The 17,181-nt window shown below is 37.0% G+C and overlaps 1 protein-coding gene across 1 annotated transcript in view; it reads left to right on the forward strand.

Annotated features, from left to right (window-relative positions):
- The window catches only part of LOC135217448 (uncharacterized), a 303,493-nt gene extending 286,618 nt beyond the window's left edge, over positions 1-16,875 (forward strand). Inside the window, 8 exon segments of the mRNA XM_064253319.1 lie at positions 3,588-3,791; positions 4,737-4,856; positions 6,502-6,591; positions 7,156-7,437; positions 8,434-8,631; positions 9,267-9,375; positions 9,378-9,427; positions 11,013-16,875. Of these exon segments, the coding sequence (XP_064109389.1) occupies positions 3,588-3,791; positions 4,737-4,856; positions 6,502-6,591; positions 7,156-7,437; positions 8,434-8,631; positions 9,267-9,375; positions 9,378-9,427; positions 11,013-11,288 (1,329 nt within the window). The 3' untranslated portion in view covers positions 11,289-16,875.
- Positions 16,876-17,181: the final 306 nt, after the last annotated feature.

Genomic DNA, 17,181 nt, shown 5'->3' on the forward strand with positions numbered 1-17,181 from the left:
GTGTGTTTGTGTATTTAAACAATGTATGGCCACGATGAAAGTGAAACAATATAGAGCAAAATTTTTTTTGCCATTACCCGGAGGCAAGTCCTAAATAATATCTAAGGTTAAAGGAGAATAAAACCATTTTAAGTGCATACTCATGTGATTTCGTGTGAAACTGATCGTCAGATGGAGACTAGCTGTCGTGGATTCCCCAGGAGTAGTCTAAGGACTTGCATAATTGACAAAAAGGGCAGATTATCTTAAAATTTCCTATTTTAGAATATCCCTCGAACGGTATTAGGACAGTTGCGTACCTGGATATTTGCGTCCGAGACATTTGCGTACCTCCAGTATTATTTTGACGTTACCTTATTATTCTCTCTCTCTCTCTCTCCTCTCTCGTCTCCGTTCTTCCTCGTCTCTCTCTCAAATTGCACCTACTCTCTTCTCATTGCACTTCCTTCATTCTAAACAAGCTGAAAGGTAGTTACCATGAATAATAATAATAACAATCTTTCCTAAAGCAAAAGGGTTGTTTGTTGCTATGAATTAAACACAAGAGTTGTTTGGTAAACAAGCTGAAAGATAGGTACCATAGAAAAGCAATTCCAGTTCTCCCAGCGGTGTGTACCACAAAAATCTATTGGAATTAGGTTTTCATACATTATTTCTTATTTCGGAAATCATGGCCAAGTTCCGGAAATCTAACACTGGTGGAAAAATATTTGTAGACGAGGAAAATTGCAGCTACCAATATCATAAGAAAAACTCTGATGAAACAAAAGCATATTGGAGGTGTGTAGTGCGATCTTGAAAAGCAAGAATTCATACAGTGAACAATGCAGTTAAATTTTTATATATTTTTTTAAACCTAAATAAATAAATTTGCAATTCCAAAAAATCTATTTCGTTTAACTATTTAATATTAGATGTGATTACTACCTTTGCTTTTTTATATGTAGGGTAATAATCTTTGAAAAAAGTCATGGTACGCAAATGCCCAGGTACGCAACTGTCCGGAACGCAAATGTCCGAACCACCCCCTCGAACTTCTTGTGTATAATGCGGTCAAGAATGTATAGATATTTTCATTTGTTAGCTGCATATATACAGATATTGAGAGGGAATTGGGAGTCATAGCACAGGTAGCAAAGGAAGGCGACCTGACCGAACGATTGTTGGTTGTCATGGAAATATTTAGTTTACGTACTCTCTCTCTCAGGGGGTCGCAGGAGGACACTGATCAAAAAGCGTTGAGATGAACAAGCTGGTTTTAGCAAAGGCGCAAGTTTACAGATCAGGTCTTTGTGCTTCGACATCTTGCGCACCAGTTTATAAAATCTAAAAATCCCTTTTGCTGATTACGCGAGGGCATTTAACAATTTTCGCCGATTAATGTCATGGAATGTCTCTAGTCATTATGGCACTGCTTTTGATTATGCAAAGTAAAGTGAAATTCGCCATGAATGAAGTAGATGCAAAATTGATGTTGATGAAGTCATATCACATAGATTATTAGTAAATGGTGGAGTGCTACAATGGGATGTTATGTCGCCGTTACTATTTAATCATAGTGATAAGAAAAAAAAACTTAGAATAAGCAGATGCTCTTACTTTAATCAGCAAAACACCTAAAGCTATACAAAGCTTGCTTAATAGAATTCACCATCTATCTAGAGATGGAAATCAAAGTAATTCCAAGAAGAACAATAAGGACAGGATGTGCACAGAGGGACGAAATAACATTAAACGGGGAAACGATGAGTGAGGTTGAATCTTTAGGAGGTGAAAGGCCATAAAATGCAAATCCAACAATGGCGAGGCCGAGTAAGATTTGGAAGCCGTGGATTGTTTGTGTTTACTATCAAATTTCTTTGCTGACGTTATCAATTTTATAACGATGAAACTACATATATTTAATCTTGTCGATTCGAGAATAAGCTTTGAAGAAAATATTAGGAGTCAGATGACTTGATAGTTAGAGGAAGATGGGGAAGGCTGACTAGAAACAGCGACCCCATATAGAAATGGGAAAAGCTGAAGGCAAGGAAAGAAAGATGACTTGATAGCTAGAAATGATACCATAAGGGAACTTACCGAATTTCCGTACTTAGATGAGATCATCATGAATGGGGTATTGGAGATGGCTCGGTCATGTCCTCCGCACAATCCATGGCAAAACAGTAGGTGACAGTCACCTGGTCTCTTGTGGCCACCATAAAACTTGGAAGACCCAGACCTGCTTGGATGAGAGCTGTAAGAATGGAGGCTGGAGATTTGTGGAAGATAAATAGTATGATGACATCGGTGAAGAAATTTAGTATAGGCCTCTGTTCATATTCTCTTTCTTCCATCTTTCTGTCCACCCTCTCCTAACAATTGTTTCACAGTGCAACTGCGAGGTTTTCCTCCTGTAACACCTTCCAACCCTTTTACTGTCAATTTCCGTTTCAGCGCTAAATGGTCTTAGTTGCCCCAGTGCTTGACATAATGCCAAAAATCTATATAAATCAAACAAAGTCATACGGCGTTAGAGCGATTGCACACACACACACACACACACACACACACACACACACACACACACACAACACACATATATATATATATATATATATATATATATATCATTGTTGGTCCAAGTAACAGTGTCAAGAGAAAATTGTTATGCCTAGCAATTTTGATGTATTTTGCATTAGGCTCAGGTTATGTTTATGAGAGAATTGAATGTGTATTTTCTCTGGCTATAAATCGAATTGAACTGAAGAACATAATTCCCATTCGTTTCGTGCCTGCTTTGGATATTATCATTAATTTGTAGACTTAGCCTCAAATGCCATTGTATTTCCTCCTTGCTTGACTACCTAACAAGACAAATATTGTACTGTGTGACTCACCGAATGTTTTTTTTTATTTATTTAACCATCAATAATTTTTTTTTAATTTTTTTTTCTGTTTTATAATTGTATACGTGAGAGATATTCTTCAATGTGATCAGGACTTATTCGTATACTAGCAAAATCCGCGTAATATAATAGTGACTGTTACACGAAAGAATTTTCTTACAGAGTTTATCCCGGGCTCATCCGACAGAAAACGTAATTCCAATGGGTAAGCTGTTTCATGGATAACTATTTTATACCGGAAAAGGGGAACTCCCCTTTTTCCTCCTTCCGTATTCGGGTTATCTTGATAAAGATAAGTGGGACAGTTAGGGTACTTTAGGTATGGGACGTTTTCACTGTGGAGGGGATGTCTTTTCTGTTGCGTTTTACAGCGTAATGAGGAATTTATAAGCTACTTATTTTCCTTTAGCGCCTAGCTAAGGCTAACGAGCAATCTTACAGAGACGAGTATTCTTGCCACTTAGTATTCCTATTATTTAACATCTCGACGTTCATAAACGTACTTATTGTTCACTCAGTTCAGTGTTTGTACGTCCTTATGACCTAATTTCATTGTTTTTGTTATATAAGCCTTCACAAAATGACGCCCGTAAAAACACGCGCCCAATTTCCCTTCTATTTTCTTGTTTCAGGCTGCCTCCAGAGACTTAATCTGTTGACTGTTTACAACGTCGTCTGTTTTCTCTTTCTTTTCAGAGTTTATTATCGGCCCTAATTAGGGGTTCGGGAGAGGTCAGCGAGGAATCTGCCCGCCAGTTTGAAGCGTGGTGGGCTGTTCACGTCGCCCACGTGTCGCGCCCACCACCCACGCCTCATGTCATCACGCCCACCCACCATATCCATCCGCGCCCTCACGCCATGGAGAAGATGCCCACTGAACCTCTGCATCCTGCAATCCAGGTGAATATTGCAAGGGGTTAAGACCCAGCGCCTAGCTGGTCATCTTTATGAACGTAACCACCCAAGCTCACCCATTTATTCATCGACCTATCTGTCCATAATATATATATTATACTATAATATATATATATATATATATATATATATATATATATATATATATATATATATGGGTGTGTGTGTGTGTGTACATCATTGGATATTTGTACTTAAAAGGAATTTGCTCTCGATAATCATAGCTGCTAGACACAAATCTGTCCCTTATGCTTTAGATTATGAGAACCATGATGATTTTCGTCCTTATATTTCGACTGGAGGTAGTCAGAATCAAATTAGAAAAGATAAGCGTTGTTCCGTGTGGTTTCATAACATTATTCAGCCACAAGGGGCTACCGCCTTTCTTTTGTCACTGATGCACCATAGAGATTTCATAGCCTAGGTGTTAGATATTGTTTAAACCAATTCATAGTAATTTGTTTAGAATTATAATCTTTTGCTTACTCCTGTCACTTAGTTGAACAGGTATGTAAATGGCAGTTATATAACTTTTGTTATAATAAAGTACAAACGTATCTCTTTGCAGATAATTTTTTGGATTAGTCATTTGTTTATTCCTCTTACTTAAAGTTTAACTAATATGCAAATGGCAATTATATAACTACTGTTATAAGTTTAACTTAAGTTTACCAGATATGTAAATGGCAGTTATGTAACTATTGTCATAAAAAAGTACAAACGCATCGTTTTGCAGATAATGTTTTCTTATTACAGTCTTTTGTTTATTCCTCTTACTTAAAGTTTAACTAATATGCAAATGGCAGTTATATAACTACTGTTATAAGAAGGTGCAAACGTATCATTTTGCTGAGATTTTTTTTTTTAGTATATGAAAAAAATAATTTGTAAATGAAGTCAATCATTTGTTTCATTGGCACTACGCAGCAGACAGTAAGCAGTCAGTATTGTCCCCAGAAGACCCGCATGAGGACCAGTTTCGACCCAGAACTCGAACTGCCCAGACTCCACAGATGGTTCTCCGAGAATCAGCATCCTACCAGACTACAGGTAACTGGTGCCTCAGAGAGAGAGAGAGAGAGAGAGAGAGAGAGAGAGAGAGAGAGAGAGAATATCTTCTTAGCATAGTTTTTATTTAATTACATATTCCATTCCTTAAACACTCGAGTAATTAAGTAAGTTAATCTTAGAAGAAGGCAAGAGGCTCTTATATTTATTATTTATATTTATATATATATATATATATATATATATATATATATATATATATATATATATATATATATATATATAGTGTGTGTGTGTGTGTGTGGATGCGAATTAAGAAGATATGTCGTTACATTAAATAATATCTCTTAAAAACATTTCTGATCATTTTGTTAATAGCAATAATACTGATTTTAAGGGTCATATTCCATTATTTCCAAAAGTGAACACTGTACATAGTTAAGACCACTGAGAGAGAGAGAGAGAGAGAGAGAGAGAGAGAGAGAGAGAGAGAGAGAGAGAGCATTCTATTTGTTAACAGTTCATCCTCTGGAATCTCTTCATTGCCTAATGTATAACGTACAAGAAGCAAAGTAAGGATATGTATGATCTCGAAAGAATAATAAAGGAAAAAAAGAATGAACGACATACCCTGAAATAAAAGGATCTCTTATCCCTGACTTTAGTCCAGATGAGAATAATGATAGCGGAAATGTTGCAGTTTCAGTATGTCAGTATTCCACAGATCCCACATAACAAAGCATCATTAAAGAAATTAATGCGGCTTCCTCGAGTTCTCAGCGTTACGGAAAAATGATTCTTTAACTGGGAGCTGTATCAGCTCGGACGATGTAGCTAATGCAGTATAATGCTCTGTTCAATTAAAGTCTTCAGATTCTCAGTTCTGACATGTCGGTGCATTGCACTGGAGAGATACGGTATTAGAGTCCTCCTAACGCCACTCCGTTGATAGAATGGGTAATATTACCCTAACGCCACTCCGTTGATAGAATTGGTAATATTATAATACAATAAACTTCAAAAATGAGCTATTTGTGTGTGTATGTGTGTGTGTGTTTTTTTAACCTCCTCAAACTGCCGCCATCCGTGACTGGCTCGGTGGTGAAAGTAACGGGCGTGTCTGTCTAAAGGGCTCGGTGATGAAAGTAACTGGCGTGACTGTCTAAAGGGCCCGGTGATGAAAGTAACTGGCGTGACTGTCTAAAGGGCTCGGTGATGAAGGTAACTGGCATGACTATAAAGGTCGACTGGTTGTACAAGGTAGAAGGAATATAACAAAAAATTACTAACCAAGCATGCGGCCTTTAATGCGTAATTTGCATAGGTAATGGACTATGACAGTAAATGGTGAATTTACAGTTTAATTAGTGTGGAAACAGTGCACCTCACGCAGTGCACTGTAGGCATTACTTAGGGTTTTTTTCAGCGTCCCTTCGTCCCCTAGCTGCAACCCCTTTCATTCCTTATAATGTATACCTACATTCATATTATTCCTTCCAACCTCATAATGCAACTGCGAGGTTTTCCTCCTGTTACACCTTTCAAACATCTTACTCTCAATTTTTCTTTTAGCGCTGAATGACCTCGTAGGTTCCAGAGCTTGGCCTTTGGCCTAAATTGTATATTCGATCTATCTATTAGGGTGGAAAGAATATATTGACTTTAAAAAATCGAAATGTCTTTCCAGATTCAGCAGTACGTGGCGGAACTGAATGCGCTGGAATCCAGGAGAGGTCGAAAGCCTCTGGATGTAAGCAACGTTGTCTATTGGTTCAAGGTAATGCCACGATGAATATATTATGAGTCTTTCAGTTTCTTCACAACGTAAATTCATTTATAAATTGTCTGTATAATGAAGCTTGGTGATATTTTCTGTCTTGATTAATTTGTTCAATATTTGTTTCCTAGTAAACTGCCAGAATTATGAAGCTTTTTATGTTTTCTTGTGTTCATTGGTTTCTGTTAAAACTTTGAAGATATATAGCGAAGTCTGTCTATAAATATGGATGAGAAATTGCAACTCTGTTTCTTTTCTATGGATTTTATGTTATGTCTGTTTATTCGTCTGTTAAAGTAATAATTACATTTTTGTCTTTCCGATCCAAGAATGAAATGTCTATATTTCGAAGACAGGTTTTGTTATAGATTTATTTTTACGAGTTAGTCGTAAAATCATATTTGGCCACCGTCATTGTTGCGAATGATTAAGCATTGCTCCATTTCACATTATAGAGTAGAAACTGAAGATTTCTAGATTTGTTCGTCCGTATGATCTCATTTCTTTCGAATATCGGAATCTGTGACTTAAAAATGATCTCCCCCTTCGGTCTCGTGACGACAGAACGCCAGAGCGGCCTACAAGAGACAGGAGTTCCGCGCAATCAACGGACTGAAGTCGCCGCCGCCGGACGAGACCAGCATTTCGGACAACGACGACCATCACGACCACTACTCCACCCCTCCCGCCCCCCACACCACCCACACCCTCTCCCATTCGCCTCCCACACCCCACGAGCATTCTCATCTACATCAGCAGCAGCAGCAGCAACAACAGCAACAGCAGCAGCAACAGCAACAACAGCAGCAGCAACAACAACAACAACAGCAGCATGAAGATAACCAGGTAAAAACAACTTATGTTGCAGATAAAATATTAGATACAAAAAATTAATTATTATTAATTAAGGAATGATATTTCGAGTGTGTTATCTTAATGACAAATAATAAAAAGATTATTTTTGTTTTCATGTAATATGTGATAGTGACATTATTATTAAGAAATTCACAATCTAGTGAAGAAACTTGTGTCCTAAAAATCCACAATTATATAGTAGAGGATATTACCATGTTTGATTTTTACATATTAATGTTCTCTACTATATGATTATGGATTTTTATTACACACATTATTATTATTATTATTATTATTATTATTATTATTATTATTATTATTATTATTATTATTATTATTACCCAGGTTGTTTTTTTGCTTCAACTTTGAACATTATTCATATTAATACTAGTATTAATTTTTATGAATTAATATTGATTATTAAATATTGGTATTTGAAAACAAAAAATGAAAAATATCAACTTTGACCTTAGTAATATGAATATCAAGTAGCATCAAGAAAGTGAATATTGATATCAAGAAGCATCAAGAAAATGACGCTCTTTTGCTTGTAAATATTTACACACAAGATATGAGATTGAAGATCTTTACATCTCCTTGTCCAACCCTTTCTGCGATCACGTTTTAGCTACAAACAGAAAGGGCTTCTTCAACATCTGATTTCTTGTCGTTACTTGAATATCTACTTTCTCGTAGAGTTGTTGAAATGGAAAAGGCGTCGCCATTTTTTGTTACTCCCAAAATACTGACACAAGATTTTGGGTTAAGCGCCCCCTTCACTCTCTCTCTCTCTCTCTCTCTCTCTCTCTCTCTCTCTCTCTCTCTCTCTCTCTCTCTCCCCCACACTAGGGAACATATTGCAGTGCAATTGTTTAAGATTCACGCAAACGGTAATATGATAATCGTAGAATTTGGCGCCATTTTGTTTAATTCCTCGTTGCAATATGGCTTCACCTGTAAACAAAATGGCCTCTCATTTCCTTCCAGGACGACGATGATCCCCGGCCGCCTGGATCGGAAACCTCGGAGAGCCTTCAAGGGCGCAGTCAGCCCGCCGGAGGGAGTTCCGAAGGAGGGCAGAACTCGACAGGAGAGCGCTGCGCCGCCGAGAGCGACGTGGACATGAGCGAAGATGAAGATGACGTCAGATCACGTGACAGTGTGAGTGTCACGGTCGAGGGTAAGGTAGGTCCACGTCAAGGGAATAGAATGGATAGGCGCTGATCTCTCTCTCTCTCTCTCTCTCTCTCTCAGTAGTTAAGATGATATGGTAACGATTATATGAATGAGTAACGGTTCCGTGTTCTAACGGCTTTACGGAGATTTTAGCACAATGGGATACCAAAATATACGTTTTTTTAAATTAAGTAACAGCCAATTTGGATACTCCTCTCTCTTCTCTCTCCCTCTCTCTCAGGTCTGTAAAAGTTAAGATGGAATATTGGTAACGATTATATGAATGAGTAACGGTGCCGTGTTCTAATGGCTTTACGGAGATTTTAGCACAAATGGATACCAAAAAATACGTTTTTTTAATTTAGTAACGCCAATTTGGATACTCTCTCTCTCTCTCTCTCTCTCTCTCTCTCTCTCTCTCTCTCTCCTCTCTGTAGCTAAGATGATATGGTCACAGTAATATAAATAAATAGATGGTGCCGTATTCTAATGGCTTTACGGAGATTTTAGCGCAAATGGATACCAAAGAATATCTTTTTTTTCACATGGTACGTTAGTAACGCTAATTTGTCCTCTCTCTCTCTCTCTCTCTCTCTCTCTCTCTCTCTCTCAGCATTATGACAATTATCATTTTCTGATTCCAGTGCTCACCACCTCCGGCCGTGTCTCCAGGATCTTTATCTCTGCCTCCATACCCACCTTTGCCCGGCTTAGGGCAAGGAGCCATGGACCGCCTCCCCTACCCGGTAGTGCCAGGTCTCTGCTTCAGCACTCTATGATGTACATGGCGCATTATATGCCCCAGGTGAGGAAGGAGCTCTCTGTCTCGGGTCTTTTCATGCAATGTTTTTTCATCTCGTAATGTACGTTCGGTCATTGACCTGAGTATATTAATGGCATTTCTACTAATAAATCTTCAATACTTGTTCCAATAGTCTTTAGCCTATATATATATATATTATATATATATATATATATATATATATAGATATATATATATATATATATTGGAAATTCTGATGGCAATTCGTGAAAAGGAAAGAAACAAGGAAAAGTTAATGAAAAAAATTAAAAGCTGAAAAACCACAAAGAAAGAATTGATTCTATTGACAATGAATATTGTGAAAACAACGACAAAAGCAACAACAATACAAATCAACGAATGATGTATAATCATACAAATATATATATGTATATATATTTATATGATTATACATCATTCGTTGATTTACATTGCTGTTTTTTTTTTTTGCTTTCACAATATTCATTGTCAATAGAATCAATTCTTTCTCTGTGGTTTTTCAGCTTTTAATTTTTTTTCATTACATTTCCTTATTTCCCTCCTTTTCACGAATTGCCATCAGAATTTCCAATAAGTCCCTCATCTCGTGGCTGCATTGACTATTTTGTCAACTTGCTATATTATTTTGCTTATGAATGTCTGATGCAATATTTTTTATTTGACTACTGAATAGAGTCTAGGTTTAAAGTCGGCTTTTTCAAATTTGATGAGGATCATTTACATCCTTAAGTCATTATCTATCCTACTTCTTATTTTCGGATCCTGAGATGATTTGCCAGTCAAAGTCGTCTTTGTTTCGTTAGGCGCAAAAACAATTTTAGATGGAAATTGTGTATTCATTTATTTGTTTCTGTAATTTGCAGGAGTTATTTTTAAATTGGATTTAGGTCACTCTGCCAGACTGTAGTCCCTGCAGAATGAAATTAGATTATTATATTTATTTATTTATTCATCTTTTTTTAGTGAGCAGAAGTTAATGCCGGTTTAGTGTCCAATACTTGATCAGCAAGTGTAGTCCATCTGGTTTATTTCTGCTGATGCCGTTTGGAATTAACCGATGAAACTATTTTAACTCATTCATTCGTGTATTTATATATTTAGGTTCTTAGTTTTTATTTTTAAATAAACTGAAGGGACTTTAACTTCGCATCTAATACTTGTTATAGCTGAATGTACTCAGTGCAAACCTAGTTATTTATATATATATATATATATATATATATATATATATATATATATATATATATATATATATACATATATGCATTATTCGAGCTACAAATGTCCTTTAATATCTGATTCGCTCTACCTCACTTGTTACCCGAATCGATAACATCACTGAAGTCCTGACTTCTTCTCTGTCCCTGTGGGCACTGGTTCGAACCCACGTGAGGACGAAATTATTATCAACTAAAAAATTCCCTTTCAGTTTACATGTGAAAATATACTGATTTCGAGGTAGAGCGATTAGATATTAAAGGACATTTGAAGCTCGAATAATTTATATGGATCACGGTGATGTGATAATTATTCAAATACATATACATATGTATCCAAGAAGATGACACTTCCTCATTTATTCGCCCAGGTGTCACCGTTCTCCAGTGGTCTGGGCAGCAGCGGGATCCCAGAGGAACGCCGCAAGAGGAACCGAACGTTCATCGACCCGGTCACGGAGGTGCCCAGGCTGGAACAGTGGTTCGCCATTAATACCCACCCGAGTCACAACCTCATCCTGAAGTACACCGAGGAGCTCAACCGGATGCCCTACCGGCAGAAGTTTCCAAAACTCGAACCCAAAAACGTTCAGTTCTGGTTCAAGAACCGACGGGCCAAGTGCAAGAGATTGCGCGTTTCCATGTAAGAAGATGGAGTGAGTGAACGGAAGAGCAGAAAAAAAATGGTGGTTTCGAACCAATGGGTCTCTGCGCGATTGTTCGAAAGAAGATTCTCTAGCGGTGAAGTGTACCACTTCGTTCCAAGGTCATAGAACTTTGTTCGTTCATTTCAAGGTCCTGTCAGAGAGGGACTTGGTTCATCTTTCCATGCTCACAATCGGGACTTCTGTAGAACCGTGACGTTGGTCCTCCTCTCGTCTTTATTTCTCCGTTTTTATCTTCCCATCAGAGCTGTTGGAAGATGTAGAGCAAAGCTAAGTGAGCTTTTCCGTGAAGAAATAAAATCGTGATTTTATGTGCCAAGTTGTGGGATAGGAGAAAGAAGCTCTCATGATATTTAAAAATAAGTTTATTTTGAAATTGAATATGTATGTCAGAAAGTGGATGTGAATTGGAATCACTTCTCCCCCAGATAATTTCGTTTATTTGCAGAAGAAATGAACACCAAAGATCATTGATTGAAATTTATTCATTGGTTATATTCCAGCAAAACATCACAATGTTACACATTGCAAGAATTCAATGAAGAGGAGGTATAAAGTAGAATTCTTGGATCGAAATGAATTCGAGCTACGCGAACCCTTTTTACCAACATCCTCCGAGGATAAAGTGCGGCTGAATTTCGCTGGTGACATTTGGTGTACTTATTGATGAGTGAACTTCATCTGTTTTCATTTTAAGGAACAAAAATCTCTCGTAGACTTGAAGCATCCCCCCCAACCCCCACCCCAAGCCACTTTTACTCCCGAAGTCAGAAATGCCTAGTCGTGTACAAAAAAAACAAAAAAAGGTGTTTTAGAATTAATTGTTGTAAATACTGTGAGAAACATGAAAACCAAGGTCTGAAGACCTTGATTAAAACTGTGTGAACTGTGTTTGCCGCAGTGGCGTAAGAGTGTGTGTGAAGAAATAGATGTTTATATATATACACATATATATTTATTTCATTTACTGTTGTAAGGTTCGCTTAAATAGGCCAAAATGGGAAAACAAGAATGTGTTTATTCTGAATTAAACTCCAAGATTTTTAAGGTAGGAAAATACTCAATTTCTCTGACAGGTCTCTGTGAAGACGGAACAGTAATGATTCCTCCCAGTGGAATGAATGATTTTTACAACTTGTTCAGACAAGAGTGGAATATCAGCTTTTGTGTGTGCGTGTGCGCGCGTGTGTGTGTGTGTTTGATTGTGATACGAATCGTAAGGAAGTAATAGCGTTAGTTATGTACTGCACTAGATGAAACACGCTCCCTTCCGATGGCGCCACTAAAGCTTTTCCGTATTGGGCTAAATCAAGGGTCCCTTGGATGTCGTTCATATCACTTATTGGTTATATTATGTGGACTTGGGTTAAATTCCGCTGTAGTATGGTTTACCGTCGTGTGTCGTGCGTTCATTCACCCGGTCAAAGGAAGGGGATAGTAGTAGTATGTCGGGTTCACGTGTGTAAACAAGCGAACCTTCGTTCTTTGACGTAAGTCGAAATTTTTTCGGTGGTTTTGTTGTCATCTGTAGTGTTTAGCTCGAATCAGTTTTTGATAATTATGCTGTTTCTCATTGTTTATGTGGACACGTCTTTTGTGAAACTTAGTTCGGCAAGTAGACTGTTATTGTATTATAATATGTTTAGATTGTTGTTTTTTAGTTTTATAAATGCTTTTTGGTGTGAGTATCATTAACTGAGATTTAAATTTTCATGAACCGCGTCCTTGCTAGTGACATCGCCAGTAACTCTCCTGATATATTTTTGAAAATGCAGATACTTCTGGCCCCGCCCCCGGCCCGACTTAGTTTATAATAATACATCTACTTCTGCGATGCGTTATGAAATTTAGTGTTATTGTAAATTTATTTTTATTTTCATCATATACTTAGAGCCGTTAAAGACCCAGCTCATTGTCGAAGTAAATTCTACTTGCTAGGAATATTAATTTTATTGCAGTTTATGTTTTATTGCTGTTTTTGTTCAGTAAATTTCCGATCACTTTGAGTGCAATACATTCTCGCGGTGATTGATAAAATTCTCGGTGTGAGTGATGGAATCAAACATTTCTGATTAATAAAATTCTCGCGGTTATTGTAAAATCAGACCTTTCTGAATGATAAAATATTCACGGTGATTGATGAAATCAATCAAATTAATAAAGAATAAGAATATTTCAGTGACGCTAACGAGTGTATCAGCGTCTATCGCACCCTCTGCTCTCCGTAACAAGTTTCAATAACGTAACGTAATGTGTGTTTTTTTTTTTTTTATGGTTGCGGAGTTCGGATTGTCTTCCACATTTACCTCCATAAACTTTATTATTCTAGTTTGTGTATTTACTTATTCCTTGATTTTCGATCGCAACCTGGCACCGGAATGATTTAATTGATTTGTTATTATTATTATTATTATTATTATTATTATTATTATTATTATTATAGTCATTTCGTCAACATCGCTAGACTTGAATTTTTCCCAAATTATGAATAATTAGAAGTAATTGATTTATCGTATTTTCGTTCGTTCTTTCGATCCGATTTAAAAACAAGGGGGGGGGGGGCGATTAATGCGGTCATTTCCAGCCTTTCAAACCGTTTCTGTTCATTTATCACAAGAGTTTCCGCGAAACCATGAAGTTATCCGGACGACAAAGCGACAAATAGAATAAAAAAAATGCATTCTGCTTTCTCAGTGTTTTAGCGATATTGTCGCTTTTGCTTTTTCGTCTCTTTCAGACGCAGATGTATTTAGTATTCATTAGTGTATTTCTTTCTTTACTTTGATTAGGATGATATATTCAGAATCGACTGGTCTTTTTTGTTATTTTTTTATTTATTTTTTTTTCCTATTGGTTTCTTCATACTTTGCAAACGATTGTCACAACTGAGTCCTTTTCAGATGAAGAGAAGAATGGGCTAACGATAATTACCCGGCCAGAAAGGATTCTTCGTCGCCGTTAATCAATTTGCTCAGTTCAATTTTTAGTAAAAACAATGTATGTCAACTTGCGTAGTCTGATGATAGTTAATTTCGCAAGCTACTAATCGTAAATTTTTTATTTAATTCTGTATACTGGCGTGACTTCATTACCGTTTTTCAGACTCCAGTTCATCTCGGCAATATTTGACCGTGCCGCCATTTTGGTTCACTCCGCAGCCAAGGATCTTAAGATGAAAATCTCAGTGGTTGTAAAATTAATTTATTTTTAGCATGCAATGCGCGCATGTGGTATCCGTGGTAGTAGAAGTTGTTTGGGCTATTTTCTTTATTCTCTCGTAGGTTAACGCTGTGTTGTCTAGTCATATTTAAGTGAATGTCTTTCCCAGACTTGAAGTCGCCGTTTAGTAAGTCTCTGGTTGCTTTGTATTTTTCCTGTGTTCTGGTATGATAAGGCTGTATGCCAGTGTGTGTGTGTGTGTGTGTGTGTTTGTGTTTTGGAGGGTGGGTTGGGGGGCGGTATCGGCGTAGGAGTAAGAGCGCTTGTGTGTGCATGTGTGTATTGCAAAGTATGTCCCTATGGAAGTCGACCCTTCAGTGCATTCTTCTTCTTTTTTAACTTAAAATAGGGCTGTCTTCGTTGTATATAGATATTTATATGAAACTGTATTGATGATGATGATGACGATATATGTATTTAGGTATGACTCGTTTTCATTTGTATTTCACTGGAGTAAAGGTAAACAGAAGTGTCATTTAATGTGAGATTATTTATATATGTCATTGAATCCAGAAAATTGATGCATTTCATTGTCAGGGTTGTGGAGTAAGTTGACTTACTTGGAAAACTCTTTAATCCGTTCTTCTTTATTTTGATACTGGTGACGATTTGCTTTCATTATTTTGGTAACGTTTTACTCATTTGTGTCGCAGCACAAACTTTTTTTTTTTTTTTTTTAGAAAGTTCTGCGTCGAACAGACCTGTCATTTTTGTTGCAGTGATCGCTAGAACTAAGCCCCTTCAGAATTCTCGTTCCAAGCGACTTTTTTATTGTTCACAATTTTCTGGAATCAAGCCACTCTGCTAGAACATGTGTTTCTAGATTCTTGTGATATTACTGAAGAAAAGAAGTGTAAATAAGATTGTTATATTCAAAACGGTTTTTTCCAGTTGTAAAGTATTGTAGAAAGCTCATAGGCTACTCGTAGATCCCCTGTATCATAGTTGCCAAGTCCGTGTTTTGTGTCAACGCTAATGAGATGTCTTACGAAGGAACTTGTTTTTCTTATAAAAAAGAAAAAAAAAGAATAAGTGTTTTTGGAGTATGCATTTCTCAGTGGGAGGAATTTGTTCTTTATTTAATGTTAGAAGTGAATGTGTCAGTCTCACACACACAAAATGGATATTGACGGAGCAAGTGTTAGTTATTATTTATTAGCCAGCTGACTGAGAGGAGCATTCGCCCAGTGGCGCCGACTTTGAGAGCATTTCATAAGTTCTCCAGCCAATGTAATTCTGAGGTTGTCTTTTTATTACGGTCCCAGAAAAATGGTCTTCATGTGTTCATGTCTATGACATACCCAAGTAACATTGGCTTTACAAGATAAACTAGAGAATAAGAATTAAATTAGATGACACCATTTGAAGGAGGTGATTTTGAAAAAGTGTATTAGATATGCAGTGCATTATCATATCCGTGGAAAGCTGTGGAGCTCGTTGCTATATTGTTGGTATGGTGGTGATTCTCCATGGATTTTCCCGTCATTGGTTTCAAAGTTCTAGTTATCATTCCGTTGTACACTTTCATTTCTAGATTTAGTTGTATATCTTCATTTTCTAAATGACTAACCTATGTCTGGAAGCAGCAGTAACATTTTTTTCAATGAGAGAATTGAATTTCAATTCAATTCGACCATACTTTTGTTAAATGAGGAAAATTGGGTCAAGTAAGAGAAAGTATTTGTTAACTGATGATTAGGCAAGTCAGGGCAACAAAAATTGTATATGGAATGTCTGAAAATTTACGTCATCACAGCTTTCAGATTTCTAAGAAAATATAGTGTTGTGTCAGAAGAAGCACAAGATATTTAAAAAGAATTAATTTTACAAATTATTCAAAAGGTCAGTGAAGTTAATTTTTTGCCTATTAGATTCTATTTAGGACCTCAGATACGTTCAATTTAATAATGTAATTCCTCAGCCAGTCACTCTCCCCCCCCCTATCCCCGCCTCCTGACAGTTCCACTTACCCCTACAAATACACAGCGCTCATATCCGATGACTTGAACAAATGAATTTTGAGAATATTGGTTATTTATTTCCTACTTGTATACTTGTGTAGTTATCGTCATAAGCGAATGGTTTTCTCTCTTCATTTTCTATGTGTAGAATATTCACAAATGTACATAACTTTTATATCTTGTTTCGAGGAAAAAATGGTGTAAAACATTGCTGATATCAAGGGCGTAACCCGAGTGAACAAAAAAGAAAAAAAAATACGAAGACGAAGAGAAACAAGCTCTGTACCACTGAAGTCTCTGAACCAAAGTTTAAGGTTTGCGTCTCTTTCGGACGCGAGCAGTAATGTAATTTCTCCTGTGTTGTTCATAATAAAACCGTGAAGTCAAAATTTCGTTTATTGACTTCCTTGTCCGTGTTCTCTCTCTCTCTCTCTCTCTCTCTCTCTCTCTCTCTCCCGAGTGTTCGTTTTCCGTTCACTCTCTCCACCAGAAAAAGTAGCCAAGACGGCGTAAGTAGAATTCTATTTAATTTCTGTAAATTGAATAGGCCTTTCCCGGTCAGAGGAGAGGATTGTTGAGTGTCATTCAACTGCAAGCGAAGAAAGGCTGAATACCGTTCATTAGCAAGAGGACGGAATAAATCTGAATCTATCTTCAGGGCCACTAACGCAAAGATCTGCACTTCTGAACGCCCC

The sequence above is a fragment of the Macrobrachium nipponense genome, chromosome 7 (genome assembly GCF_015104395.2).
Source record: "Macrobrachium nipponense isolate FS-2020 chromosome 7, ASM1510439v2, whole genome shotgun sequence".
Classification (NCBI taxonomy): domain Eukaryota; kingdom Metazoa; phylum Arthropoda; class Malacostraca; order Decapoda; family Palaemonidae; genus Macrobrachium; species Macrobrachium nipponense.